We start from the raw sequence: 27,865 nt of genomic DNA on the forward strand, positions 1-27,865 counted from the left end.
TTATTAATAAGTTGTTGTAAATGAACGTCATGAAAATGTGATGCCGCCGTGTTTCTACGAGCGGACTGCTGAATCAAATGGGTTATTATTGTGCACTATGTTATACACATTTGTCCAAAATTCTTGTTTTGTTTTCATAAGATTACCCATCAAAATATTTTTGATGGGTAAATATAAATCCAATTAAGCTTGAATAGCAACAGACAAACTTCCCTTTTTTATTGTCAATGAACTCATTCAATATCATATTTGTACATGATGGTTTCACCGTTTTTAAAGCAAACCTTTTTTACTATAAGCATTGGAAACACAGTCATATTTACTGCATTACTGAGCAGTGGTAAAGTGAGGTACTTTCATAAAAAGAGTACTATCCAGGTAAAGTGTATTGTAGTTTGAGTAAAGTTGACTGAATTGGCATTGAGTTAGGATGTCTTTTCTCTGCATACTGGTGTTTGTGCATGTTTATGTCTCCGTGTGCAGCCGAGCATGTGTCTCCATACATGCACATGTTGGTGTGTGCGTGCGCGTTGGTGTGCAAGTGGGAATTTGCGCTTTGCGGCATGTGCGCCCTCAGCATGGGGCCACGGCCGGCCCCGTGCCGGCCAGCTGGAGGCTCAATCTGTTGAGGGGGCGCGCTGCTCAGTGGTGGGAGGTCGGCCGGACCCACAACGACGCCCCGACCGCTCGCCCCGGCCTCCCCTTCTGACCGGGACGTGCAGCTTGGCAGGCCCAGCCAGGGACTGACAGCCCTGCACAACCCAATCCACAAGAGTCTAGGAGGAGGAGGAGGAGGAGGAGGAGGATGAGGAGGAGGAGGAGGAGGAGGAGGAGGAGGACGGTGATGGGCTGGGGATGTGGAGATGGTGGCAACTTTAGGGAGGGAGGGAGTGAGGGGGAGGCTGCTCACAGCAAGGCAGCAAAGACAGCAGCGGAGCAAAGTCCAGGCACACTGCCAACTGCAGAGAGAGCAGTAGAGCCGCTGAAGGATGGAGGTGAAGAGGAAAAAGGGGAGAGAAGGAGGTAGCAAGAGAAAGGATACATTCGGGGAGAAAAAATGACTGATTTAGGGAAGAAGTGTGAATTCATTTTTGTTTACTTTTTTGAAATTGGTGAGGACTCTGTGTATTTTATACAAGCGGTGAATGAGAGCATTATAATGGATGTGTATGGTGCCACTCCCATGCTCACATATGTTTCCTTGGTCGTTGTTTTCGGGTTGATATATTTGTGACAAAAATGTTGTCCGAGATGAAAAAAAATTCTGGTCAAAATATCTCTAAAATACCTTAATTTTTTCACATTGGGTTGATGTTTAAAGCTGTTTTTGTCTTGCAGAGTTTCTTTCTTTCTTTTTTTGCCCTTTACCACCGGTCCTGTTCGTGCCTTTCATGGACAGGATCTCTAGACGCAGCCAGAGGGGGTGGAGGAAATTCGGTTCGGGGGCCTCGGGGATCGCCTCTCTGCTGTTTGCTCTGGGTCGTGACCGAAAGAACGAGGTCGCGGATACAAGCGGCCAAAATGAGCTTCCTCCGTAGGGTGGCCGGGCTCAGCCTAAGAGATAGGGAAAGAAGCTCGGACATCACGAGGGAATTTGGAGTTGAGCTGCTACTCCTTCGTATCGAAAAAAAAAAATAAAAAATTTACAAACAAAAAAAGACTCAAGATTGAACAATTTGTAGATTCTGAACCAGGTTGATGACAAACATCCAGAGTGAGTGGAAAATTCAAAAGTGCTCGCTGCTTACTACAACACATACAACATACAACACTTTTCATTCCTAAATCAGATCACAAATAAAAAATTTATGAAGATGAAATGCCTTCACCACGATAAATGTACCGGACAAACTACTTGTGCACTGAAATACTTTAAAAGGCCTGTTCTGCAAGCTTTGTCTACATAATTTTGTTGTGTGTGTGTGTGTAGGTGCTTTCTGTGTGTCTTTACCAGGCTGGTCCGCTGCTCTCTCTGACAGTTTGATGCAGGGCACCGGGGTTACATCTGAGGGAGTGTTTTTAGCGGTCACCAGTCTACAGAGGGGACGCTAGCTGGCACCATCTGGTCCTGAGATCCAACGTTTATCTGGCACGGTCTTGGCCAATGTCCATACCTGCTTGTTCTGCACGCACACACACACACACACACACACACACACACACACACACACACACACACACACACACACACACACACACACACACACACACGTACTGGGGGTCAAGCTACCCTAAACGACAGGCTGAGAGCAGATGTCCGTCAACCCTCCAAGTCCAGTTAATTAAGCAGAATCACAAACAGAAAGGACACATATGCATACTCTACACACGCACACGCACACACACACACACACACACACACACACACACACACACACACACACACACACACACACACACACACACACAAGCATACTGTATGCCCACAGCCGGATAGCCCAACGGCTGTTTGTCCTTACTCCTTAGCTTGAAGGAAAATATGTCCACAAAGTCAGCACATAACTGTGTGTGTGTGTGTGTGTGTGTGTGTGTGTGTGTGTGTGTGTTTGATTGATTTTTTTTTAATTATGTTTTTTAGTCAAAAGCTGCAACCACGGATAAAAGTGGTAATATCATGGACTGAACTGTAAATAGATATTATTATCCTATAATAATAATGTAGAGTTTATTTTTACTTTGGCCTATTGTCTTTGATCAAACATGATGGTTCTGAGAAGTTGAACATGTCATGTTTTGGGTCAATTCACATCGGCATGATAAACGTCAGAGGTGTCCTGTGGAATCCACTCCTATGAATGTAGCGGATGGATTTGATTTAAGAAGTAATGCATGAAAGCAAACCAGCTTCACATGTTCGCAGTTTCACATTTATCTTTGCAGAAATGTCATGAATGCAAACTATTTCCATGGAAACAAATAATTATCTCATCAACTGTGTACGTGTGTGTCTGTAGATATATGTGTGTGTGCGCGTGTGTGTGTGTGTGTGTGTGGTCGGGCTGGCAGCCCCTGTGGTTGACTGTGGCATCATATCAGTGCCGGTGAAGGGCCTCAGTGTTGCTCCCTCCATTGTAATCCCAGCAGCCGGTGGGGTGAAGTAAAGGATTGTGCGATCCAATGAAGCGTGCCGTTATCAGAGACTTCAGCCCCGGACATGAAGCTGACATCACCCCGTTGCCTCAGTTCAGACCTGCGTGATGCACAGCGGGTCACTGTTGGACGGGGAGGGAGAACCCCCGAAACGGCTGCAGAGCCATGCGGATCGACTGCATCATCGGTTTACCAGGCCCGGTTCCGCTGGAAGGCAGTCCTTCGGCGCCTAAAACACGGCCTCTTGTCAAATGAAAGAAGTTTTGTTGGAAAATGGGGATGACGGTGGCTTGATTTATTTTCCTTTACTCTCTGAAGATTTGAGTCAAGTCATGCTTTGGCGCTAGAAAATCCTGAAATAATTATTACTAATTATGAATACGTTATTAAGACACCAGCGGGCAGCTTTGCATAGCCACACAGCTTGAATATTTGTTCAATAATATTTATTAAGAATGAAGGAAAACAGTTTGCATTCAGAGACTTGAAAGTCCTGAATCTTAACTGGCAATTTGAACCTCATAAATCCTTTAATTTACATATATGTAAAAAAAATATTGAGACAGTCAGACACATCGAGACATGTGGGTTCGAACAACATCTGATCCCCCTGCATGACGGGGATAGATTGGATGCACTGGCGGGTTATTGAGACAGAAAACCACAGGTTTCTGATCTGTGGGGGTTCACATGAAGGAGAGCTGACTTCATCCACGTTTCAGTCTCCGGCTTCCTGCGGTGTGCTCAGCTCTCCGCCTCAGAGGAATGAGATGAAACCACACCTGCACCGACTTATCTGTGCTGCTCTGCTGGACAGAAACAAGAGACAGGGACCTGCAGAGAGACTGACGCCAGAAGTCCAACTGGCAATGCAGATCAAGCTGATTCACAAAGTGGAACTCTTGCGCCCTCTGTCGGCGAAAAGCCGGAACGTTGACTGTTCAAAAAGGGGTTTTAATTCAATCATTGATTCAGATTAATTGCTCACTTAACCTATAAATTGAATTGAGTCAGAGCTCAGCAGGTCAGGAGAGAGGAAATTTATGTGAAATGTGTCAACAGGGAAGCATGTAATCCAACAAATATGTATCACATTTCCAGAGACATGAATCTTTATGTGACCAAACCCTCAAGAAATAGTTTGGGCAGCATCAAGCTGGACAAGCGTGCAGACAGCAAGGCATGTGCAACAGACAGCAGACAGGAGCTGGTCAATGAGAAAAGAAGCTGAAAGGGGGAGAAAAAAAAATACAATACTTGTGTATTTGTAAAAAAAAAAAAAAAAATCATTTTAAATAGATATAAATTCTAATTATTAGTAAAAAATATTTTTAAAAACAGAGAAGGCTTAGCAGGCGCTGAAGGCCCGCCCCCTGATAAGATGTCTAACTGTGAGAAGTTGAGTTTCCTCTGTGCTGTCTGAGTTTCTCGCTTTGTTGACAAAGCCAGACCGGTCGCGCTGCTTTTAGTGCATGTTCATGCTTTATGAGCACACACCACTGGTTAGCTCGCGGCTAATATATTGTAACTAAACGTTTTTTTTTTTGGAGCGGCAACAGTTTTGTTTGAAACAACGAATTCACCTGATGAACTCAGAATCCAACTCCACTTTGTTGTGTATGATAAACTCAATCATTTCTCACTGGAAATACATTCTAAAATTGTAATAAAATAAGTAGCATTCCTGAATGGAGTTTATGAAGCTTGAAGAACACAGACATCAGTCAGTATCAGTCAGTCCTCCTTCCTTCTTATCCTCCGGCTGATTCACTGCCTGCAGGTAACACGTGAAACAGAGAGCAGAGGTGTGAAACCGTTTCACACGCTTGCGGCCTGAAAAACTATGAACTGCAAATTTACCAGGAACTCAAAGAGCTTTATTAATCCAGTCACTATAAGTACAAACAAATCTCTATCACCGAAGGAAACACATTTAAAATAAATTCATATTTTTTTAGATAACCGAAGGAAATCAACGAGTATTTTAGCATCATAGAGTTATATAGTCATTTTATTTATTTAAATAATGAGTTGACAATCGTTTTTAGCTGTATTAGGACTGGAAAATACTCAGCCAGGCCTTGTAGTCGATTTTTTTTAAATTTTTGTAAAGAAATGTCTTGAGTAGTCTGTGAGATGTTTATTTTACTTTGGTGTGTACTTTAGTTTGAACCCTCTGTGTTGGAAAGCCCGCGGGGTTTAGTACGTCTCTGGCTCTCATTGGATAACAGATTACCATAAAGCCTCCTCAAAGAGCAGCCTTCATAGTCCATAGGCGGGTTTTTAATATGTGGGAGCCCTCTCTGATGCAGGTCCTGAGCTGAGACATGTTGGGGAAATAACAGAGTACTCTCTCTGCAACCTGAAGGTCATGCTCTCCAGGGTGTATACGACCTTTCTGGTCCGGATGCAGCACAGCTTGCAGCCGCTTTTCCAGGGCCGAGTCCTGCTGCTCACCAACACCCTGAGTGGAGGAGTGTTAATGGCACTGGGAGACACGTTGCAGCAGAGCCGGGAGAACTATAAAGAGCCAGGCCGAGTACGAGACTGGCGGAGGACAGGTGAGAGATGGAGATAGAGAGGAAAGAGGAGCTCTCGCAGCCACTCAAATTCACATCTGTTAATATATAATCCAATTTTGTATTTTGGAGAGTGTCTGTGCAATGTTTTACATTTTGAATGACCAGCTCAAAGCGATTAATGCTCCCATTTTCCTCTCTCCACCTGCAGGTAGGATGTTGACGGTGGGCTGCTCCTTCGGTCCCGTGGTGCATTACTGGTACTTGTGGCTGGACGGAGTGTTTGTGGGCAACGCTCTGGAAACGGTGGGGAAGAAGCTTTTCATGGACCAGGTGGTTTTCTCACCGGTTTTGTGGCTGAGTTATTTTCTAGGTGAGAAGGACCTTCTTCCCTCAGCGCACACACAGTATACACACATCTAAACGTGTGTCACAGTTTTAGTACACACCGTGTACATTGGGATAGAGCGGAGCCTTCCTCCACTGCCGAAAGGCCCGACGCGGGTTCTTTAAATATTCATATCTCCGCGATAAAACGTCACAGAAATGAGATTTAAATGTTGCTGGAGGCGCAAGGCTTTCAACACGATGATCGGTCGTTCAGCCAAGTCGGCCACTTCTTTAATCTCGTCTTGTTCCTCTTTTTTTCACACACATTTCTCAACCTCTCTGCTTCCATTTCCCCCTTCAAAATAAACCCCCCGAAAACACACTTGAACATAGCTTTCATACAAAAGCTTACATTGCTATTGGCTGGAATAAAAGTCGCTAGAAGTTACTAAATGACGCCATCGCCTAATTTGCAAAGTGTAATGATTCAAGATGTTTTTACTGTCATATGCACATGTAACTAACAGTTAGTCCATACAATGAAAATCTTAATTTGCTCGGTCCTCCTCACATAGGATTACAACAAACTTAAGGTAAAAAAACAAAATAATAATAAAATAAGGCACAAAATATAAAAGATATAACAGTATTGCACAAAAATATGAAAATAGTATTGCTCATTGTATCTTTATACACACTATCTTTATAATGGAAACCGTAGACACAGACACAGTTGACGAGGTGACTAACGTGATTTATTTTAGTGCGACAGTGAAGAAACATTTTCATCCCGCTCTGTAAGCCGGGACGGGGTCACCTGCGGCTTTGTGCGAAAAACAAAAACTGTTGTAATATACATTTTTCATCTGCACACACCCCATGAAGTTATTCCTCAGGCTCATTTTTTTTATCTCAGTCCCTCTCATTTTGATAAAAGTAGTGACAGACAAGACTTCTATTAGACATGTATTTAATATTCACTGAACATAAGACCTTCGGTAAACCAATTTCTATCACCAAAACAGTTTGTCCACATGAGTAAAGGTATGTTTTCACAAGCTGGAGACCTGCCATGTACCAGCTTCAAGCCTCCACCATCATTCCCCGTCCCCCCAAAAAAAACAAGGATCACAGGACTCAATGACTTCAGCCTTGACCTCGGTGGTCATGAATTTTGAACTGTTGCTTGGCACTTAGGTCCTACTTTTATTGCCACCCCTGACACTGAGTTCATTTTGTGCGTGGTGATTGAAAAAACAACAACAAACAAACAACAGACCGCCTCCATTGTTCTCTTTTTCTTATAAAAGTGGTGGAATCTGACTGTGTATGAGGCTGTAGACTACATTTTAAATAATACATGCTGTTCACTCATAAATATATAATTTCATCATATGTTCCATCACTGACAGCTGACATGTGTTCAGAGTCACAGCGTTTTATTTTGAGTTAACTTTACGCTGTAATATTTAAAAACCAAGGCACAGAAATGCTGTAACTTTTCCTCAGAAGCAAACTAGTATCTGATCAGGATGAACGTGAAAGAAGGAGGAGACGGAAAGAAACTCAGGATTTGTTAAAGAAAACCTCGTCGTGAGACAGACCCAGAGTTAAAGTCTTTGTGAAACTGAGTTTCCTTCATCTCAGGGAGAGCTTTCACTAAATCTGCTTCTGAAACAGGACCTGACAGACAACTGTGTTTATTGCAGGTACAAGTCTCATGGAGGGACACACTTTATCCGAAGGATGGAATGAGTTTACAGACAAGTTCTTGGAATTATATACGGCAAGTACACCTGTCAGGGTCTCACCTGTAGATCTGGAGCAGCTGATCAGTGATAGTTCATCCTCAATGGGCAAACTAGGAATCTTCAGTATTCGGCCTACGCGCAAATCATGCATGCGCGGCCGACTCCTAACGTAAACACACACCTTAATCAAAGCACATTCATTGAGGCTTTGACAAACTTTAGTTTACTAATATATTTGCCAAATGCATTAAATAACTATGAAATTGACACATATTTATTTTGATAATGTGTACATTTCAAAGCTTCTTTTGACATTTTCAAATGACATATTTTATGTTGCAGAACAATACGTTAAAATACAGTGAGCTTGTGTTAATCACAGAACTTTTAACAGCATCTGACCAAAAACAGATGCGCTGTGTCACCGCATGCTAACTAAATATCTTCTTTGAGGAAGCTCACTTACGGTTCCCTCTCTATGATTTGGTAAAACAGATCTTATTTGCCTGCTGAAAGAAAAGTTGTTGATGTTGTGCCATCAGTTGAGTTGTGTTAATGCTCCCCTGTGTTCTTGCCTGCAGGTGGAGTGTTGTGTTTGGCTTCCTGCTCAGGCGATCAACTTTTACTTCCTCGCCCCTAAATTCCATGTTGTCTACATCAACTTCATCACTTTGGGATGGGACACCTACCTTTCCCACATCAAACACAGAGTAAGTCAGGCAGTTTTCATAATTCTTAGGAAGATAATGTTTGTTTTACATATTAAATGATCATTTTACAGCTTTTGTTTTTATGTTCTTGCCTTCGTGAAAAACACAACACCATTTCTTTGCTTGTGTTGTTCAGTGTCTTTGTCACAGTTTTCGACTTGATCAGTGGTTGAAAGTGAAGGGATATTGATTACATTGACGTGTGTATTGTTTTTTGTGGGACAGGATGACAGCCGCACTGAGCTGCTAGCAGACAGCAGTGCTGTGGAGGTTCAGCAGGAAGCGCTCCCATCATCCAAAGATCTGGAGGAGAAAACTAGAGACGGAGTTAATGCTCAAGTGTGAAGTTGTTGATCAAAGGCAAAAGAACATTTAGCATAAACCAAGTCATTCACTGAACAGCTGAGATAAACAGTATATGGGCTTCAGAAATGCTCCAACGGAGGTAATAGGGAATAAAATATAAGATGCTAATGAAGAAGATGAACCATTTGTTTGGTCACAGATCCGACAAAAAGCATTTGAAGAACCATGAAACTCTGCCAGTAGTGGCATATATATATATATATATATATATATATATATATATATATATATATATATATATATATATATATATATATATATATATATATATATACATATTATCAGCTCAACAGGTTTGACAAAAGTATGTCATTACAACACATGTCCAGTAGAGGACTCCCTTGTAACTATAGAATAGTAGGAGACTGACTGACCTCCACACATTGGAGAAAAATCATCATTGATTGAAAAAAGAAAATCATAAAACAAATGTGCTGTTTATTTTAGAGATATGGTCCCAGCAGTTTGGAAACAAAACAGCAGCGTACTGAAAACATCTGATGTCATGATGTGTCTTTGAGGTCTCTATGTATACATTTGCGCGGGTGAGCTCCATTCATGACGTCATCATGAAAAATTGCATGTTGTTGACAAAAGTCATTATTTTTAGAGAAGAGATTGTTGTGGTGTTTATAAGAGTGTGTCAGAATGTAGGGGATTGGCTCACAGGGTGAAGAGGTCATTTCTCATTTCACTGTGAGCTCCGTCGTGATCGTGGGACCGTTTGAAGGCCCCTGGCCGAGCAGAATGTACAGCAGAGTTTAGGTGGTTTAAATACAAATTTAAATATATATATATATATATATATATATATATATATATATATATATATATATATATATATATATATATATATATATATATATCATGTCTCTAAGTTGGCTGTGGATTCTGCTACAATTGTTGGAAGAATACTTTCGGCAGAACTCAGGGCTCCTTACTGGAACAACTCAGAACCGAAGGAATTCTTCCAAGATGTGGCCTCTTTGAAGGCCCGTTCACACATTTAATCTGCTTTTTGTGACTCTTAAATGATCAAATTCCACTTACTGCCCCCATACTTTCGAGGCCTTTTCTCTGACCACACCTTTGAACTCGGCCTTCAAACGACAACCACACATCTGGCAAAGTGCTCAAGACCTCTTCTGTGGTCGTTCCCGCTGCAGCAGGTGTTTCCGGGACCATATCTTACCGTGACGACATCCCCATATGGTGACAGACAAAATAAAAGTGAATTAAATACATTTTGTTGTCAATTTACTAAAATGTAAGGTGTGGCTTTTTGGGCACAATTAAAAAGAATAAAACACTTTTGTGAGAGGCAGTAATACAATAGACACAACATCACAATCATGCGATTGCCGCAAGGTAAAAAAAAAACTGACTGTATATGTACAACATTAAGATACTATTTTTCTTAAAATATATATATATTTTTTATTTTATATTTTCATTTTGTACTTCATAATTTTGATTTTAAAAGAAGGTCTGAACTGACTGACTAGTCCACCTCCTAGTTTTGATTTCGCCTAATATTTGACACATTTTACCACACGAGTCCGTTTCTCATGAATTCGTCACAGATCTTCGACTTGCTATGAGATGTTGAGGTTTCCGGTGTGAAACCGGACTGCAGGATGCGTTTGTGATGTCGGTCTTCACGAACATCCTTTAAGACAGCGTGCAGGGAAGAGAGAGAGAGAGAGAGAGAGAGGGAGAGAGAGAGAGGGAGAGAGAGGGGGAGAGAGAAGGAGAGAGAGGGAGAGAGAAGGAGAGAGAAGGAGAGAGAGCATAAACGGACGAGATGATCCTCTGAACTACACGGGACATCTATCCTGCTTCACCTTTAACGTGGCGGTGTGGACTGCAGGTTTGTGGGAGTGGACACACGTGATCAAAACCCGGTAAAGTGCTCGTTTTGTCTCGATACGGAGGTACAGACCGAGAGAGGGCGCGTGCTTGTAAGGTAAGAGCCGCCCGTGCGTCCAAACAAGCAGACAAAGTGGACTGTGTTGTTTGTGCCTGTGTGTTGTTTGTGTCTGTGTGTGTGTGTTTTGTTTTTGTTGACAATGGCGTCGACCTGTTGCGCGGGATCACCGGGGGGGGGGGGGGGGCGGGGTCAGGTAAAAGACACGCGTTGGTAACGTGACACCTGCGGGGAACAGGACCTCTAGTTGTTGGGGAGGAAGCGGACACTTGTAGCGCGAGACGACCCGCGGGGACAGCGAGGCCGCTGATTGGCTGTAATGGTCACGGGGTCACCGGGAACTAAGAATCATGCTGGTTTCTTTTTTTTAAAGACAAGAAAAGAAACATGATAGTTAACCGGAACAGTGTCTTGTTCAGGCTGATCTACTGGCAGACATTGCATATCATAATAAATATGTTGTCTTTAGTGCATAATCTCCGACAAAATTAGAATTGTTGTGTTTTCTTTATCCAAAGAGACGCTAAGGGTGTTGATTTCTTGGTCAAACCATTTCATTTGATGTAATTTAACTTCAGAGGCCGTCACGTGATGTTGTTTGCACCCCCATATTCCTTTCCCATAGAATTACTTAAATCATCTTAAAAGTTGTCACAAATTGCACTAAAGCTGATTCCAGAGTATTTTTCCTGGCTCTGTTCATGTGGATGAGCTTCGGGGGATTGTATTCTGGGGTGTTAAAGAAAACGCTATAGTGACCTATAGCTCTCTTGATGATCTGGCAAATTGTGTCTGAATTGTCTCCTCTGAAGTAAACCTTGTTTGCCTCCAGCCCCTCTGAGCTCTTTCTACATCTATGGCGGGTCCTCATTGGAGACGATGCCATAGTTTCTACAGTAGGACCATTGTAGTTCTCAACTACAACAGTCTTCTGCCAACTGCAATTACGAAATAGTCATTTAAAGGCATAGTGCAACTTTTTTGAAAATACCCTCCTTTTTATGTGTTTTTTTTTTTGGTGGGGGGTTGTGCTATAACTCTTATTTTTTATTGTATAACGCTCGAGCCTTGATTGCGTTAAGACTGGAAGGACGAAGTGGGGGGTCTTTGTGCTAAGCTAACTAGCTGCAGGCTCCAGCTTATATGTATTGTACAGACATGAGTGGTATCTATCTTCTCATCTGACAAACTGTGGAACAATTTCTAGAAGCAGGACTCGAAGACATTTGAAGTTTTCGAGGCAGTTTGATGGTGTCACCATTTTTTTCGATTTGAAAACCGTTTACCCATCCTCTCCGGTCCTTATACAGGGTCTTGACTGGTTGCATAGCAACTTCTTTCGGTGCATTTTACATGCACTAGAGTAACCTGGTTACAGTCTGCTTTCTTTAGTTAGCGCTTCTCATAAATGTCTTGTGAACAAGAAGCTTGGCTTTCCTTAAATGAGGGTGGAGGCAAAGAGAAACCTTACTTCTCCATCTGGATGTGTCCTGGAGAATGCCTTTTCTTCCTGGCCTTAAGAAGGAGGTTTCTCATTGGCTTTTTAATGTGTGCATGTGCCCTGAGAAAAATCTGGGTCGGACAGGAGGGGGCGAGTATTGACACAACAGCAGGGCGGCATAATGAAAGTAAAGATCATTACAGAATCATAAATGAATTCCATCCGACTGATGAGATGGAAACAGACGGAAAAGTGGCAAATAAGTGGTTTTCCACCACTGAACCTTTTGATTATTTGTCCAATCAAGACACATTTGGGCTGTAAAATGGCTGGGTCTTTTTAACTACAGATAAACAGGTAAAATAAGAAATGCCTCCAACTTAGAGTCCTATATATAAATAGAATGGACTTGCTGCACAGGCCACATGGCTGTGAAGACACCGCTCCAGGCTTTGGCTTCTGCACAGTTCAGAGAGGTTTGTAAATGTCCACAAGCAATGCCAAGAATGTAGACAACTTCACTGCTCGGCGTCAAGTCTTCAGCGCCATGCCAAAACTGCACATCTCTTCATTTTACCAGTTCATTGGCGGTGTACCGGCATCCGTTGGGCTGGCGGTGCAAGTGTCCCAACATGTGTCGTCTAACTGAGGGAGAATATTAAGCTGCCGATGGACCGCTGTATCACGCTGCCAGCAGGCCGTCGGATGAAGTGCACAGCAGCTTTTCTGTTCAGCTCCGTTCCATCAAGTGTTTAATCAGACCGGTTTAATTCAGTGTAGCTAATGTTTGATTAGTCATTGACTTTAAATGTGGAGGGCTCTCATATTTTGTCACAGAAGCCTTTGACATTCCTCGCCTAGAGTCCTTTTTAAAGGTTCATTTCATCAGAGGATCAGCCATCTGGTACGGCTTTTATTTTTTTTTATCCACTTTAACACTTATCAGCATGCAGTTGCAAATAGATTGAAGTCTGAGTTTGCTGCTGATGGACACATTATGCATTTCCTAAAAATGGGCATGCTGGAAATTGCTCAGTTGATTACACAGCGGTGAGGGCGGTGTGACGTCGTCTAAAACCAGAAAATAACATAATTACTGTAATTCCGAAGGTCTTTTTTGCCAACTATAAGTGGTCATGTTTTGATTTTGGCAGTAACTTTACTAAAGAGATTTTCATTGACGTCGGTTGCATTGCATACTTTATCTTTAATATATGAATGTGGCTTTGTGGCCAAAAACAAAGGGTCCTTATCATTTAAACTAATGAACTAATAATACATATTAATTCTAGTAGATGGGACATTCTAAAATATCACTAGAATGGGCAAAACGATTACAACAAAAGCATAATTGACTTGAATTAACTAGGGCTGCAGCAAACTAACATTATTGGATTTATGTGTTTATGGTGAGTAAAAAGTGGGAAAACCGGTGAAAAAGCAACATGCATTTTTACATTTGAGAAGCTGGAACCACAACTTAAAAAAAAGTGTTATGCTAGATAAACTATGAAACGATCATCCAAAGTGTCTCAATTCAGTCTTTGTTGAATAATGAAATGTTTCAACTTCAGACTTTACTTGAGTTAATCATCTAAAAGTAAATCAGAATGAAATCAAACTCATTCCCAGAGCCATGTCTTACTGACAACAGCACCTCTAAAGATTGAAAAAGGATTTCCATGAAACAAAACTTCAACGATGCTTTATATCCTGGTATTGTGACGATAAAAGCTCTTTAAAAATGAGCAACCATCTGAGCAAAGAGGTGGAGCTGAGGCGTCCCGGAGCTGACAGCTAGCAGCTAGCAGCTAGCACCCTGAGACAAGCAGTCACACACTCAATTTAAACAGGTACAGTCATGACTGGGGGCATTGCCTACAGAGACCAAGCTGTAAACCTGTCTATAATTATGACGTAAAGTTGGGCATTTAAAAAAAAAAAAATGTGTGAGGGGGGGAGGGTTCTATGGAGATTACCTCGCTTTTGAAGCCAGCCTCAAACGGCCATTAGTGGAACAGCCGTTTTTGGCACTTCAGCGTTGGCTTCATTTTTCAGCGCCGGCAGCGGCCACGTGGTGAAGTGTTGCCCTGTGACTGAACCTTGACCCCAGGTAAACCACTCCCACCTGTCAACTGTTGAATCGCTCACAGCCCTCTCTCCTCCCCTCTCTGCCTCTCTCTCTCTCTCTCTTTCCCTCTCTCTCTTTTTCTCTTTCCCTCTCTGCTCCGCTCTGCGCTGCATGTCCTGACATGCACAGAAACACCGGGGGAGGGAGGAGACAAGTAAACCTCAAACAGGAAAAACCGGAGCGCATGAGAGGAGGACAGACACAGAGATGGAGAGAGAGAGAGGGCGGTGTGAGAGTTGTAAAAGAGCTGAGGGCATGAGAACGGGGGGAAGAGGATTTCACGCTAAGGCTGCAGTTTTGGATCGATGCTCGAATTCTTAAGAGAAGCGGGGCAGATACTGAGACGAGGGAAGCTGTCATTAGAAGACGGAGGACGACTCCGTCATCAGCAGAGGGGTGAGAGACGGTGTCATTATATCTGTGGAACACATGCTGCCAGTTCCTCTCTTGACTCATTCCCTTTCCCTCCCATGTGATTTCAGACTGAACGGCTGGACGAACCCCAGGAGAGGCGCGCCGAACGCCGGCAACCACGGATCCTCCTCTTCGCTTTGGCACTTTGGAACCAACGCAACAAAAAGATCCCAAAATCCAAATCAAGGGGTGACCCATCAGCTGACTCAACCTTTCCCTGAACTTCTCTTCTTGGCAGAACTACTAAGGACAGCCACTGATAATGATCGCCTGACGCAAGACTGTCAGGAACCATCGGTGTGAGGAAACACCCGCCGCAGCTGTCACAAAACCAGAAGTGTCACCAGCTGCAGCTCGACCTAGAAGTTGGAGTACGACTACCGGAGGAGCATGGGACGTGGCGTTGCGAGCAGCGAGTCGTCACCCGCACTTCAGTCGCCTGGGAACAAATGAGTAGCGGCGGATTCCCCAGCCTGCTCCAGGGCCGGCGTTTCTACTGCCGGGAATGGGCCCTGGACAAGCTGCGGCGATGCCTGGACACCCGCTCCGTACCGGGGCAGCCGGCAGGGCTGCTGGTGACGGGGGGCCCCGGCGCCGGGAAGACCGCCCTGTGCACCGAGGTGGTGTGGCCCACCTCGAAGGCAGGGCTGGCGGTCGGGCTGGCGCCGCGCTGCCTGGCCTCCCACTTCTGCCAGCGGGAGGACCAGAGGACGACTTCGCCGTGGAGGTTCGTCCTGAGCCTGGTGGAGCAGCTGAGGGCCTCACCTCTCCTCTCTCCTGGGTACCAAGAGATCCTCAACAGCCCGTCTGTATCCTCTTGTCTGGAGCCTGTCGCCTGTCAAAGGCACCCCGACGACACCTTCAAGAGGTTTGAATCTCTTTTTTTTCTTAAAGATGTTTTAAAGCTTTGAATGCGGCAGTCACACGCTTGATCTGAAGAAGGTTCATCGTTATCGTGACAAGTTTGACAAATGAGAGGGAGAGTTTAAGGAAAGTGTCGCAAGCCCGAAACCCATCCAGGCGCTCTGCATGTGTGTGCTTGTCCGAGACGATGCACGCGTGCTATCACATTCTGTTAAAGGGTGAGGGTTGATTTCGAAGCCGCAGCAGCGGAACAAGGTTGCATCTGACCCGAGTCAGCGGGCAAACAAGTGGTTTTGTTGGTAAAAACAACAAGGAGAAAACCTGCTTCACAAGTTGTTGTTTTTTGTATTTGGTAAATTGACAGTTTCAACATTGTGGTGACCCAAAACATCCAACGTGGGCAGTCATTTCAGACGCCATAACCCTCATCCTGAGACAGCGTAATCTGATCTGGTGTCGACCAGACAAGTTGTGATTAGAGATCATTGGGATCTTAATGCTACACAACATGGATAATGTGTCATTTGATTTGTAGTCTTTTGCTTCAGTTCCAACTAGTGCTGGATGGTAAAATCAATATAGCAAATGTACATACAAAAGCAACCCCGATTTAATTCTTAGTACAGTAAAAGTTGCCCTCCATACTTCTTGTTATACTACTGAATGGCATGTGTACAACGACACTTTTAAGTTTGCCTGGTATAACTAAATTGCACAAGATGATTTAGTAAAAGGATTAACTGTAATTGACCCGTCGCAAAGTCCCCCCCCACCCCAATGCTACTCCATTAAGGTGTCAGAACTGTCATGGAGCCCACACTGTCACTAACTTCACTCCCTGAAGAACTGTTCTCTGAAGGGTCACCAACCTGCTATCGAAGGAGGATGTCCAACTGATTCAGGGTTCAAATGATAACGCACTCGTTCCGATATGAGAAACACTGTAATACAACTTGCATGTAAAAAAAAAGCTCCATCCTCACTCAAAATTCCCTCACTCAAACGCAGTGGCAGCTCAAGTTGTGAGAAGAAGACCCATGAAAGCTTTACGGCTGCAACCAGACAGAGGTGCTTTCTGCAGGCGTTTAGACAGTCAACGGACAAAAAGAGTTTCAAAGCCTGTAAATGTAAAACCCATTTGGCCATCACGAGAGAGGCCACGGTCGGGCACAGGGGAAATTGACGGCCGCAGCTATTCTCCTTCGTCTTATATTTATTTCTCCTCTCATAATGCGGCCCATTCACAGCGCACACAATGGGCCTCCACTGTGAATGAATGCTGCGGTGTTATTTACGACACAACTTCCCTTTCAGTGAGGGAGGGGGAGAAGAGGAAGAAGGAAAGAGGAAAAAAAAAAGAACAAAGAGGTGAAAAATGCCTCCAGTACCCCAGTGACCGTCTCAGCGGCAGTCAGCGAGGTCACCCTCCTCTCCGGGCCTTTTTTTTTTTTCTTCTTTTTTTTTCACTCTCTCCCGACGTGTTTACTCTGCAAGGAGTCTGAGCCTTTTTACGCTCCTCCTGTGTTTGCGTACCTCTGGTGTGAAGTACCGAGCTGGATTCCTCACTCCCTTCTGACTGGCTCACGGCCAGACGCTGTTTGTGTTTGGAGCGCTCGTGAGAGAAAGTAGCTGCGGGCGAACCCTCGCCACGTGATGACAGCCGTTGACACGCCGCTGAAACATGGGCTCGAATTGGCAGTGGTGGGGGAGGGAGGCGGGTGGGGAGAGGGATGCAAAATAATGGGCTTGCGTTAAAGCACAGAAGTGTTCTCAGCCAAATGGACTTTAAAGCATTAAAAGTAAAATTGCAGAAGGGCTCTTTTTGCAGCATTATTATAGAATATGAATACACAAGAGCAAGCTAATGTAGCACATTAGTGTGGCGCCAAATTGAGATACTTTGTTTAAGTAGTATAGTACTGGCATGTCATGTTTTCTAGTTATGTCTCTAGTAAGGTATAAGTGTAGTAAAGTAAAATGTACATTTCCCCTCTAAAAATGTATATTAGAATCATAACGTAGCATAGAATGAACATACTTAAAGCTGAGGTAAGTAACAGTGGTAAACAGGAAGAGTACGCTACAGTTAAAAATGTATCCCACTGAATAAAAATCAGCCCAGTGTTGCCAACTCTGTCCCAATGACAGCAGACAGCAGCTCTCGCTCCAAAAGTCACTAAATCTAGCGAGAAAGTCGTCCAGACTGGCAGCCCGTCCCGTCTGGCCTTCCTCCAAAGCCACTCCCGCAAAATCCTCATCTTCATCATTGTAATGAATGTAAACAACCAGCATAGGCTATTGTTAGTACTGTCAAGCGAACAGCTTGAGGAAGCACAAAGATTTAAGAGCAGGTCGGGTTTATTACAGTCCTGCGGCAGCAACAGGGTTTTATTATTATTCATTTTTACTTTAATGAAAAATATAACAGGTCTCTCGAATGCATTTCCCGCCCAGTGCAGTTCATAAATAAATGCATGCACGTAGTTCAACGTACTCTGATTGTTCACCTCTGCCGCAGGAGTAAACGCATCATATGGACCGACTCGCACACGCGACTCGTTCCTTAGAAATGAATCTTCGCCTCAGTGGGCCTCGACACTCTCGCTGTCACAGAGAGCGCTCTCTTCATTACGAGCGCTATCCGTGGAGAACGCTACCGGACCACATGTGACGCACATGCAGATGAACAGGTAGCAACGTGATGGAAAGTATTTTCATGTGGTGTGTGTGTGTGAGGTTATTAAGGTAACAGCTGCTGCGCGGTTTCAACTTTTCACTAACTTTTAATGAGGCGATGCCAAGGAACAGAAAGTAGGACACGAGCGTAATGCACTGCTTCGGAAACGGCTGTTCTGTGTCTGACAAATCAGGGAAGATCCTGACACTTGAATGTGGACATGCATACGTGCATGGAGCCTAAATGCTCAAAGACACATTTTATGTCTTCTACGGTTTGCTTGACTGTTAGTTTCTGAATTCATGGCGACGTCTTATCCTGCGGTTGCCCCCGCTTTGCTTTAAAACCACAAACTATTGACTATTTCTTTAAAAGTGATCTTTTCTTTTGGCTTTTTTATACAGTATTTGTAGTCTGTAGCTTGTTGTTAGTGCTGTCTATCTTGCCCAGGGCACAAATAGATTTTTTATTTTGTCTGAAAGTTGCTCGCCTGGGAGAGTAAAATAGAAATGTACGAAGACGTGCACATCAGTCTGACTGTTGCTCCTTAACTCACACAACACAAGGAACGACTGAATAACCGAAAAACCCACCAACGTAAACTACAGACACACAGTATGGTATAATAGCGAATCACGAGCCTGAGATGATAAGCGACCATCAGGCAGTTTGTTCCAGAAAACAGGACTAAGATTGTCTCTGAATCTGTAGCCTGCTCCAGGCTCAAACCACCACCTGAAAACCTGCCTTGTTTGTGACACGCTAACCTCCACAAGCTGAATTAAAGCTCAGGGTCAAAGGCCACGCGCTGCCTGGTGTCCAGGACTGCGTGGGCAGAATGGAGCGGAAAGCCTCAATCGGCAATAAAAGATCATTGACACAACACTCCTGCGCGGACCTGAACGTGCGCTCGGGTTTTTGGGAGTGTCGCTGCAATCCGATGACTAAAGCAAACAGAGGTCCGATAAGCTTGTTGTAACCCAGACGTGGCCGTCACCCGAGGGCAGGGCTTAAATCTGCTTTTAATTGCAGCTTGCGCTCCACGATGAACGCCAAGGCTACCGTGTTGAAAGTAGTGAGATGACTCAGTGGCCTTTCGCTACAGCGGATCCTCAGACTGCTCGGGGTAAACTGGGACGGCAGTGCAGACGAGCTGGAGCTCTCTGGAGGCCGCTTTGAAGTCCTCGCTGTGGCTTTGGGAGCCGAGGGGCAACACTTGGGGCCCCGTTGGTGATGATAAAAGAGGGACGTGTCAACAAAAACGTGTGTTATCAGCTCTCGTGCACATACATTTGTGTATCTAGATTGCCTTTCAACCCACAAACTGTGAAATAACAGTTTGGTTATGATAACCTAGTTCATTTTTTTTTATTTTATTTTGTTGGCTGCATACATCAGATTTGACTCCCCTTCATATGTCACATGAAGGCTCATTCGAATATATATATATATATCTGAGTATTTCCACCCACTTGCAAAGCCGTGGGTGGAAATACCTTTTGCAAAGTTGCGCCATACTTTTTCTCCAGACTTGCCTTTTTAGGAATTGGGCCATAAAGACAGGAGCTAAAACAGAGCGTTTCAAGCTAATTTAGATATACAGGTAAACATTAAATGATGTAAACATGTTTGAATAGAAACACAAAAAACAAGTATAAACCTAAAAAATGAGCATCATACGGGGCCTTTAAAAACCCTGAACTCCCTACGATCATGTTGTGACCACTTTCTACACACATTAGGACTTTGTCTGTAAATATCTTCAGAGGAAGATACGAGATGCAACCTTTCTGACTAAAGACGTTCTCACTTTGTGTGGCCATTACTATTTGCATAGCTCTTTGTATTTCTTCTAAATTAGGTTTAATGCGTAATTCATCCAAATGAAGTTGACCAACTGTGATTATAATTCTTCATATGGAGCCAAATCAAGCCAACGGTTGTATATAACATTAGACATACTATTCTACACAACAGATGACATATCCTTTGAGTCTTATCACTGTTGAGGCCGCTTTCTTCTACCTTTTTTATTTATCATGAACGGATATGTGTCAGCAAGTGGGCGCTTCCCACCTCTGCTGAATAATGTCCTCGGGCAAACCCTGCATCCGCGGTGTCGGTGAAAATGTCCATCATGTGAGAACAGTTTAATGGTAGAGGTAATAGTTACTTATTATGACTTGGAACAACATGCTTGTTGTAACACACAATTTCATGGCTGTAGCTCAAACTCGCCGATTTGTTGCCAAACGTACTGGCAACACGTTGCGCATGACTCATTCCTGTGATGTTGAAATGTCACACTCCCTCGCATATCTTAACCCCGAGACGGATACTTTGATGTTGACCCCAACGTGTCTGCAGAATGACCCCGCTTTGATTAAATTCGGCGAGCTTCTGGACTTACCAGAGTACACTGAAGCGTTTACACATGCAAGTTAAATTACATTTTACAAGATGAAAAAAACAAAAACGCTGCTTAATTTGCTTTTATTAGATTGTTTTTTTTTTCATAACTTTTAAGTTTAAAAAAAAAAAATCAACATTTATTTAGGTTTTTTTTGTGGCGTAAATTCTGGGTTTAAACACTAAAGGTGACTGCACCTTCTGGTCATTCCTAAAATATAGAGCGTACCAATAATGACAGCGCACACACAGGCGTGAACCCGGTGTTTGCTGTATGATGATTGAGTTTAGCCTCCGTGTGACCCGTTTGTACCAGACTGCTGTCACAGGTTAATCACTGTTTGTCGCCTGTAAACTTAGATCCCTGTCTGTACGTGCACTTCTGTACAGACGCAACACAACCAAATTTTATAGAATATATTGTTCAATGTGTGAGTATTTTGCTGGAGTTAAAGTTATGTTTTATAAAGTTATACAAGACACAATACATTATAAATATTCTAAACTTAAAATGTCAAATTTTATGGTCAATGATTCTAAAAGCAGTCGGTAATCCAGTAACTACTGCTTTCTGCCGCTGTTTGGTTTGGACGCGGTGAACATGGGTTCCGGTTAATAACTAGTGTTACCATACGGGTCTCAAAGCATCATCGGAGGTGTAGCAACACAGGAGCGCGTGTTTTTCCTGCGACCACAGTAATCATCTGAAAGCATCAACTTTGTTCTCAAGGGTTGCTTCTTCCCTCGTAAAACTTGCACTTTCATTATGTAGTGCTCATCTCCTACAGCTCTGTACTGTAATCTTGAGGACTGCAGGATTTGAATCTGCCATATCCGTCGTTGGTTTGAACTCTCTCTTGTGCATGTGAGGAGAAATGAAATCAAAACTCAGACTTGTTACGTTGAGGGTTTTTTAAATGCCTTTAAAAAGAAAGCCGGATAGTACAAGTATGATAAGATGAGATAAGCTGTGTGTGTGTGTGTGTGTGTGTGTGAGTGTGCCCGGGGGGTGGAGCAGGACATTTCAAAAGTTCTATGAACCTGAGTCACCATCCGATCTCAGCAGGGTGCGGGTGCTAGCTGTGCTCTTCAAAGGACAGTTGCGCTGGGATTTCTGTTCTGTATTCTGTCTTGCATAATATTCCAGAGTTTAATCACAGTCCAAGGTAATTTCAAGGTTTGATGTAAATGTTGTACTGAGTTCTGAGTAAAGAACAGGGGGCCAAATTTGAGTCATGCTTTCTGCTCATGTCGCTGACAGAAAGTCAGGACAAAATACGTGCTTGCATAGTGATTCCAGTGATTTTAATTTTAGTGCCACTGACTATGTGCAAAATGATCGTCCTGCTGTGCTCGTGATTGTAATCACACTGCAGACATTTAATCTCTTTCCTTGTGTGTCTCGGCTCTTTCTCACATGTCCTCAGAGCAGTGTTGGGACCCCTGCTAGACCTTCCTCCTCCCGCCCGGACTCTGATGGTGTTGGTGGACTCCCTGGACGTGGCAGGCGAGGAAAGTGGAAAGAGCGGCTCCATTGCGCAGCTCCTGGCCGATAATCAACACCTGCTGCCCGGATGGCTGCTCCTGGTCTGCTCCATCCGCCGCCACAACAAGGCTATGTGCAAGATGTTCTCCGGTAAGAAGAAAGAGTAGATCGTCTTCATGGGATTTGCATTTTGACACTGATCGAGTCGTTTTTATAACAATTGATAAAACAATTATGTCAAATTACTACAATGCTAGATGTGAAAAAGAGATCAACATTTTTTACATATTTTTTCTGGTAATATCAACATCCACATTAACCATGCATCAAATGAAGAAATATAAAGTTCTACAGTATTGGCCTTCTGTGTAGCTATAGCTAAAGAGACCTTGGATTGAAACTCTTGTTAAAAGCTGGTAGTGCTCTGGTTATACGCTCCAGCTTTACTTCACTAATATATCATAAATGTAAAGAGGTATTGTTGGGGAGCAGAACAAAACATTACACACATTTCTCCTCTTATTATTAAACTAAGGTGTTCTCTCAGAGAAAAAAAAAAGCAGAGAAAAAATATGACTTGATTGTTGTTCACACCTGGACCGGAGAAGTACCAAAATAGCATAACACTGTTAAAGTATATCAATAGTATGTAAACTATATCTTAAACTAAAACTTTCTTTCTGTGTTTAGGTTTTCATAGGATCTCTCTGGACGATCTGCGTAAACCTCCGCCAGTCCGTGACGTGCAGCAGTACATCCTTTGTCGGCTGGATGAAGACACCACGCTTCGCCGCCAGCTCACTCCTGACACGGCCGACATGCTGAATCTGCTGCACATTAAGAGCGGCGGCTGCTTTCTCTTCCTGGAGCGTGTGCTGGATGGCGTGGCAGGTGCACTAGTGGGTCTCAGGGAGATCCGTGACATCCCCGGGACTCTGAATGGCCTCTACCTGTGGTTGTGCCAGAGACTGTTCCCCCGGGGGCTCTTTGTCTTCGTCAGGCCCCTCCTCAATGCACTCTTAGCTGCTGCGAGGCCCCTCACGCCTCAGCAGCTTTTCACGGCAACATGGACACATGACACTGCGCTCAACCCCCAGGACTTCCAGAACAAGCTCCGAACCCTCGCGCCTCTCCTGGTCGATGGCCCGAGGGGAACCAAAGTACTTTTTCATGCCAGCTTTGCTGAATGGCTGACGGACGTAAAATATTGCACACAGAAGTACCTGTGTAGCAGAACAGAGGGTTACAGCATGCTTGCCATGGCTCTGACTTTGCAGGGACCCCATCTGGACATTGAGGACACTTGCCAGCTAGCCACGTATTTAGTTTTATCAGGTCACCACAAAGCTAACCCCTCATTATTGGCACTGTGGATGCTGTGGGCAGGTGTGCCTCCTATGCCTCATGGCAGGATTGCCCTCACCCCTCCTGTTCTTGTCAGTCAGGACGTCCTTCAACTGTTAATGAGTAGTGGGCTCATCTCTGCAGCCTGTCTTTCAGATGCATACCCAAGTGTTGAAGTGCATTGTACAGGTGACGAGCGTAGTAGTTTCAAACAGGCCTTTGAAAGCGACGTGTCTGTAAAGAAGCGTCAAAGCTGTGGGGTCTCTGTAAACCAGACTAGTTCTACAGATGAACAGACCTTGCTTGCCAGTGCGGCCCACGAGGGTTCTGCAAATGTAACCAAACTTCTCCTGGTACGCGGAGCTGATCCACTGGTCAGTGATCAACAGGGTCAAACGCCTCTCACCTTGGCTTCCAGGCAGGGGCATGTCAAAGTGTTGTCTGTGCTCCTGGATTGGACCAAGAGCCAGGGGCCAGAAACCGCTGTGCGGATGATGGAGCATGTCGACAACGAAGGCTGGACTGCACTGCGCTCTGCAGCTTGGGGAGGACACAGCGAGGCCGTCCGGCTTCTGCTGGATGCAGGAGCCGATGTGGATGGCTGTGACGCTGAGGGCCGGACTGCTCTCAGAGCGGCTGCGTGGGGGGGCCACGAGGAAATTGTCCTGACCCTGCTGGACTACGGGGCACAGGTCGACAAGGGCGACAGCATGGGACGCACGCCGATTATCGCTGCCGCCTACATGGGACACCATGAAGCTGTGGAGATATTGCTGGACCACAGAGCAGATGTTAACTTAGCTGATGGAGATGGGCGCACTGCCCTGTCAGTCGCTGCCCTCTGTGTTCCTACAGCAGCTGGGCTCAAAGGCTATGGTGAGGTAGCCAGTCTGTTACTGGAGCGTGGAGCAGACCCAGCACACAGGGACCACGATGGAATGACACCATTGCTTCTCGCAGCCTACGAGGGGCATGACGACATAGTTGAGCTGCTGTTAGAAGCTGGTGCGGATGTAGATGAGACTGCTGGCCCAGATGGCAACGTCCCAGCAGCAGCGGCCGTTACTCCCCTGCTGGCAGCTGCAGCAATGGGCCACATGAAGACCGTGTCACGGCTGCTTTTCTGGGGAGCGGCTGTGGACGCCATCGATTGCGAAGGCAGAACGGCACTCTGCCTGGCGGCGGCAAGGGGCAGCGTCGAGGTCGTCCGTGCCCTGCTGGAGCGAGGCCTGGACGAAAACCACAAGGACGACCTCGGCTGGACTCCGCTGCACGCCGCTGCCTGCGAAGGCCATCGGGCTGTGTGCGCTGCTTTGACGGAGCAAGGCAGCATGGCACGTGTCGGAGAGATGGACATTGAAGGACGCACCCCTCTTATACTGGCTGCCCAGGAAGGTCACTGGAGCACCGTCAGGCAGTTGTTGGACAGACGTTCTCCCATCGATCACAGGGCGTACGATGGACATTCTGCCTTGAGTGCCGCCCTCCTGGAGGGCCATGTTGAGGTGGCTGAGCTTCTCATGAGACGAGGGGCTGATACTGATGTTCGGGACGCAGAGGGAAGGCCTCTGCTCTACCTCCTGGTGTTGGAGGATCGCCTTGAAAAGGCGAATCTCCTCATAGAGAAAGGAGGGGTGCCTCTGGAGTCCCGGGACTCTGAGGGCCGTACAGCACTTCATGTTGCTTCCTGGCAGGGGTGTGTTGAGATGGTGGACCTATTGCTTAAGCATGGTGCCAACCCCAATGCGCAGGACACAGAGGGTAGACCACCAATCCATTCAGTGGCGTGGACGGGACATGCTGAAGTAGGACATCGTCTCCTTAAAACCAGTGGCGTCGTTATAGACCTCCCGTGTCACCAGCGGGCAACAGCTCTCAGCATCGCCGCCCAGGAGGGGCACGCGAACATTGTTGCAATGCTTCTGGAGCGAGGTGCGAATCCCAATCACATGGATAAATATGGCCGTAGCCCAGTGAAAGTGGCTGGCAAACACAGGCACTTTAACATTGTCAGACTCTTGGAGAGCTACGGAGCCAAGCCATACGTAGGCCCGAACTCTAATACTGTCTCCCCTTCAAAACCTAACAAGATCCTCTCCTCGGGCATCTTTCAGAGCAATGGAGGTGATGTGCCAGCTGCAACCTCCTCCTCTTCAGTGTCTTCTCCCGGCTCCACTGCCGATCGATTCCACTCCATGCAGAGCTCCCAAACCTCGTCGACCTGCCACTCGCTGGCCACGGTGCAGACGGTGCCAGCCGACAGCCTCAGCTTTATTCAGCAAATCCAACAGCACTCACTGCCCCGGAGTCGGAGTCGTCACTCCACCCTCCCCCCGCCAGGGAGCTCGGTTATGGGCAGCCTACATGGAAGCAGTCAGAGGCATCACAAAGGCAGCCCTCCTTCCACTGGGTGCACCGTCGCTGCCACGGTGCTGCACCCCTGCGAACTGCCTCAGAAAGGCTTGTCGTCTGGACTTGAGTACCATGACAAAATGAGCAAGCAGAACTCAAACTTAATCAAAGCAGAAAGGACTACTTACGCGGGGGGCAAATGGAACTCAGTCATGGCTTCCCTCGGGATAATGCCAGGGCAAGACTGCCCTGCAGCAGGTGCTAAAAACCGAGAAAGTCCTCCTCTGGGCTACCCATATAGACTACAGAGCCCACTTCAAGATGACGCTTGGGATTCTCTACCCCAGAAGAACATTTTGTCACCTACTTGCTACAGTTTTAGCCCAGTCCCACATTGTAGTGCCTTGCCAGAGGATGTTATGGTCGGTATGACAACCACAGACCCGCAACTTAACCTGAAACAGGCTATCAAACTGCAATTTGAAGGGCCCACCAGTGCAGCCTTATACAAGAGAGAGACACCCCTGTGACTGGTACTCCAGTATGTGAAGTTAGCTATTGCTCCACGTTCTCAGTTCATTCTCAGTAAACAAAGTCATTAAAATAAATAAATTATCAATCACACTGCCAAATATTCTCTGGTTGCAGAATTTCAAATGTGAGGATTTTTACAGCTTTTTGTCTTCTATCCTTTTACAGCAACAGATTAGGGTTCAAATCCATTGATAATGCTGTAGCGAGGGTATGTTCAGGTCATGTTGTGGTACCAAAACAAAAATAGTCTCTGGTGCAGAAATTTTAATTGTGAAGACAACATCTTTTGTTTTAGGTGGAGTTGGACCATTTTGCATTTCAAAGATGAGGCAGTTTCCACTGTGTACAATAATGACTTTCTGGGTTCAGAGGAGGAAGGAAATGCTCTCTCTCTCTCTCTCTCTGCCTCTCCCCCTTCTTCAGAGAATCAAAGAAACAACAAACTGAATGACATCAAAGCTTACATTCCGGCCTTTCCGTTGCCGGTTGTGTGTGTTGAGCAGGGCTCTCAGACAAGATCGTACTATACTATTTAAAGTGCGAAACATAACTATGTTAATTTCGGGAGTAGAATTTATTTAACAGTTTGGGTTATGTTCTAATTTATCTTTTTTGCGATTTAACCATCCCTTTTTCTTAAGCATTAAACAACTTTGTTTAAGAGCTTTAGGCTTGTGCCTTGATCTTTACAGAAACCTTTGATATTTACTATAAAAACCGGTCGCCGCCCCCATCGTTGCTGACGACCAAAAAACAGTTTGCAGAAACACCAACCTACCGAAGCCTGACCCAGTGTGGGGTTTATAATACAAACCATAAAAGACAGCCAAGTGTACTTAACCAACTTGGCTTGCTGTGTGTGTGTGTGTGTGTGTGTGTGTGTGTGTGTGTGTGTGCGCGTGTGCGTGTGCGTGTGCAGGAAGGAGAGCAAAAATTGGACCATAAAAACTGGGGGCGGTTTGTGGGACGTTTGTTAATTCCAAAAGTTCTGTTTCATTTTTGCATTAGATTGATATTTAATTGCATTCATTCATTAAAGTGGCGAACAGTGCCATAAAACCTGTCTACCTCTTCCCTGTCTGCTTATTTGTAAATATTTCATGCGCTCTACTACTAAATGTCACAGAAAGCTTCAGATGTCGTGGCATCGTGCAGAGATGAAAGTCTGGCAGTGGGCTGTCGGTGGCCATCTGGGAGGCTAAAACCAAAGCGCTTTTGAAACCGGAGAAAGGAAGGCTCTGCACACCGGGTTTTTGTGATATGTTGTATCTGTGAAGCTATTTTGGCATTTGGACCTTGGGAGCCACATTTCAGAACTTCCTTTCATGCGTGCTTTCGTCATAAAAAAAAAAAGCCCATGTGTGCTCATTTTTTGCTGTGGATGTCAGCTCTTTTCTCAACGTTTCACCATGAGCCTGAAAAGCTTTATTAAATTATGCTTATGTTGGACCAAAGTGAGCAGAGCGTTTGCCTTCTGGCATGCTAGCACTGTGTCGTGTGGAACGAACTTCACAGAACAA

At 44.9% G+C, this 27,865-nt stretch overlaps 2 protein-coding genes across 5 annotated transcripts; both read left to right on the forward strand.

Annotated features, from left to right (window-relative positions):
* The first annotated feature begins 5,461 nt into the window (after nucleotides 1–5,461).
* Nucleotides 5,462–8,745, forward strand: LOC137783206 (mpv17-like protein 2). Its single transcript, XM_068573003.1, has 5 exons — nucleotides 5,462–5,651; nucleotides 5,821–5,982; nucleotides 7,649–7,725; nucleotides 8,272–8,400; nucleotides 8,626–8,745. Exons 1-5 carry the CDS (start codon nucleotides 5,462–5,464, stop codon nucleotides 8,743–8,745), a joined length of 678 nt encoding a protein of 225 aa, XP_068429104.1.
* A 1,794-nt stretch (nucleotides 8,746–10,539) lies between these two features.
* Nucleotides 10,540–27,381, forward strand: ankrd50l (ankyrin repeat domain 50-like). 4 transcript variants are annotated; one of them, XM_068572810.1, is made up of 5 exons: nucleotides 10,540–10,732; nucleotides 14,395–14,661; nucleotides 14,748–15,547; nucleotides 22,057–22,265; nucleotides 22,806–27,381. In XM_068572810.1, the coding sequence occupies exons 3-5, from the start codon at nucleotides 15,129–15,131 to the stop codon at nucleotides 26,339–26,341; spliced, it is 4,164 nt and encodes a 1,387-aa protein (XP_068428911.1). In that variant the 5' UTR covers nucleotides 10,540–10,732; nucleotides 14,395–14,661; nucleotides 14,748–15,128; the 3' UTR covers nucleotides 26,342–27,381. The 4 variants fall into 4 exon arrangements, with proteins under 4 accessions (XP_068428911.1, XP_068428912.1, XP_068428913.1 ...); XM_068572811.1 differs by having other exon boundaries at nucleotides 10,540–10,636; XM_068572812.1 differs by lacking the exon at nucleotides 14,395–14,661.
* Nucleotides 27,382–27,865: the final 484 nt, after the last annotated feature.

This window comes from Clinocottus analis, unplaced genomic scaffold (assembly GCF_023055335.1).
Source record: "Clinocottus analis isolate CAN_PGR_092001 unplaced genomic scaffold, fCliAna1.0.p SCAF_12, whole genome shotgun sequence".
Classification (NCBI taxonomy): Eukaryota; Metazoa; Chordata; class Actinopteri; order Perciformes; family Cottidae; genus Clinocottus; species Clinocottus analis.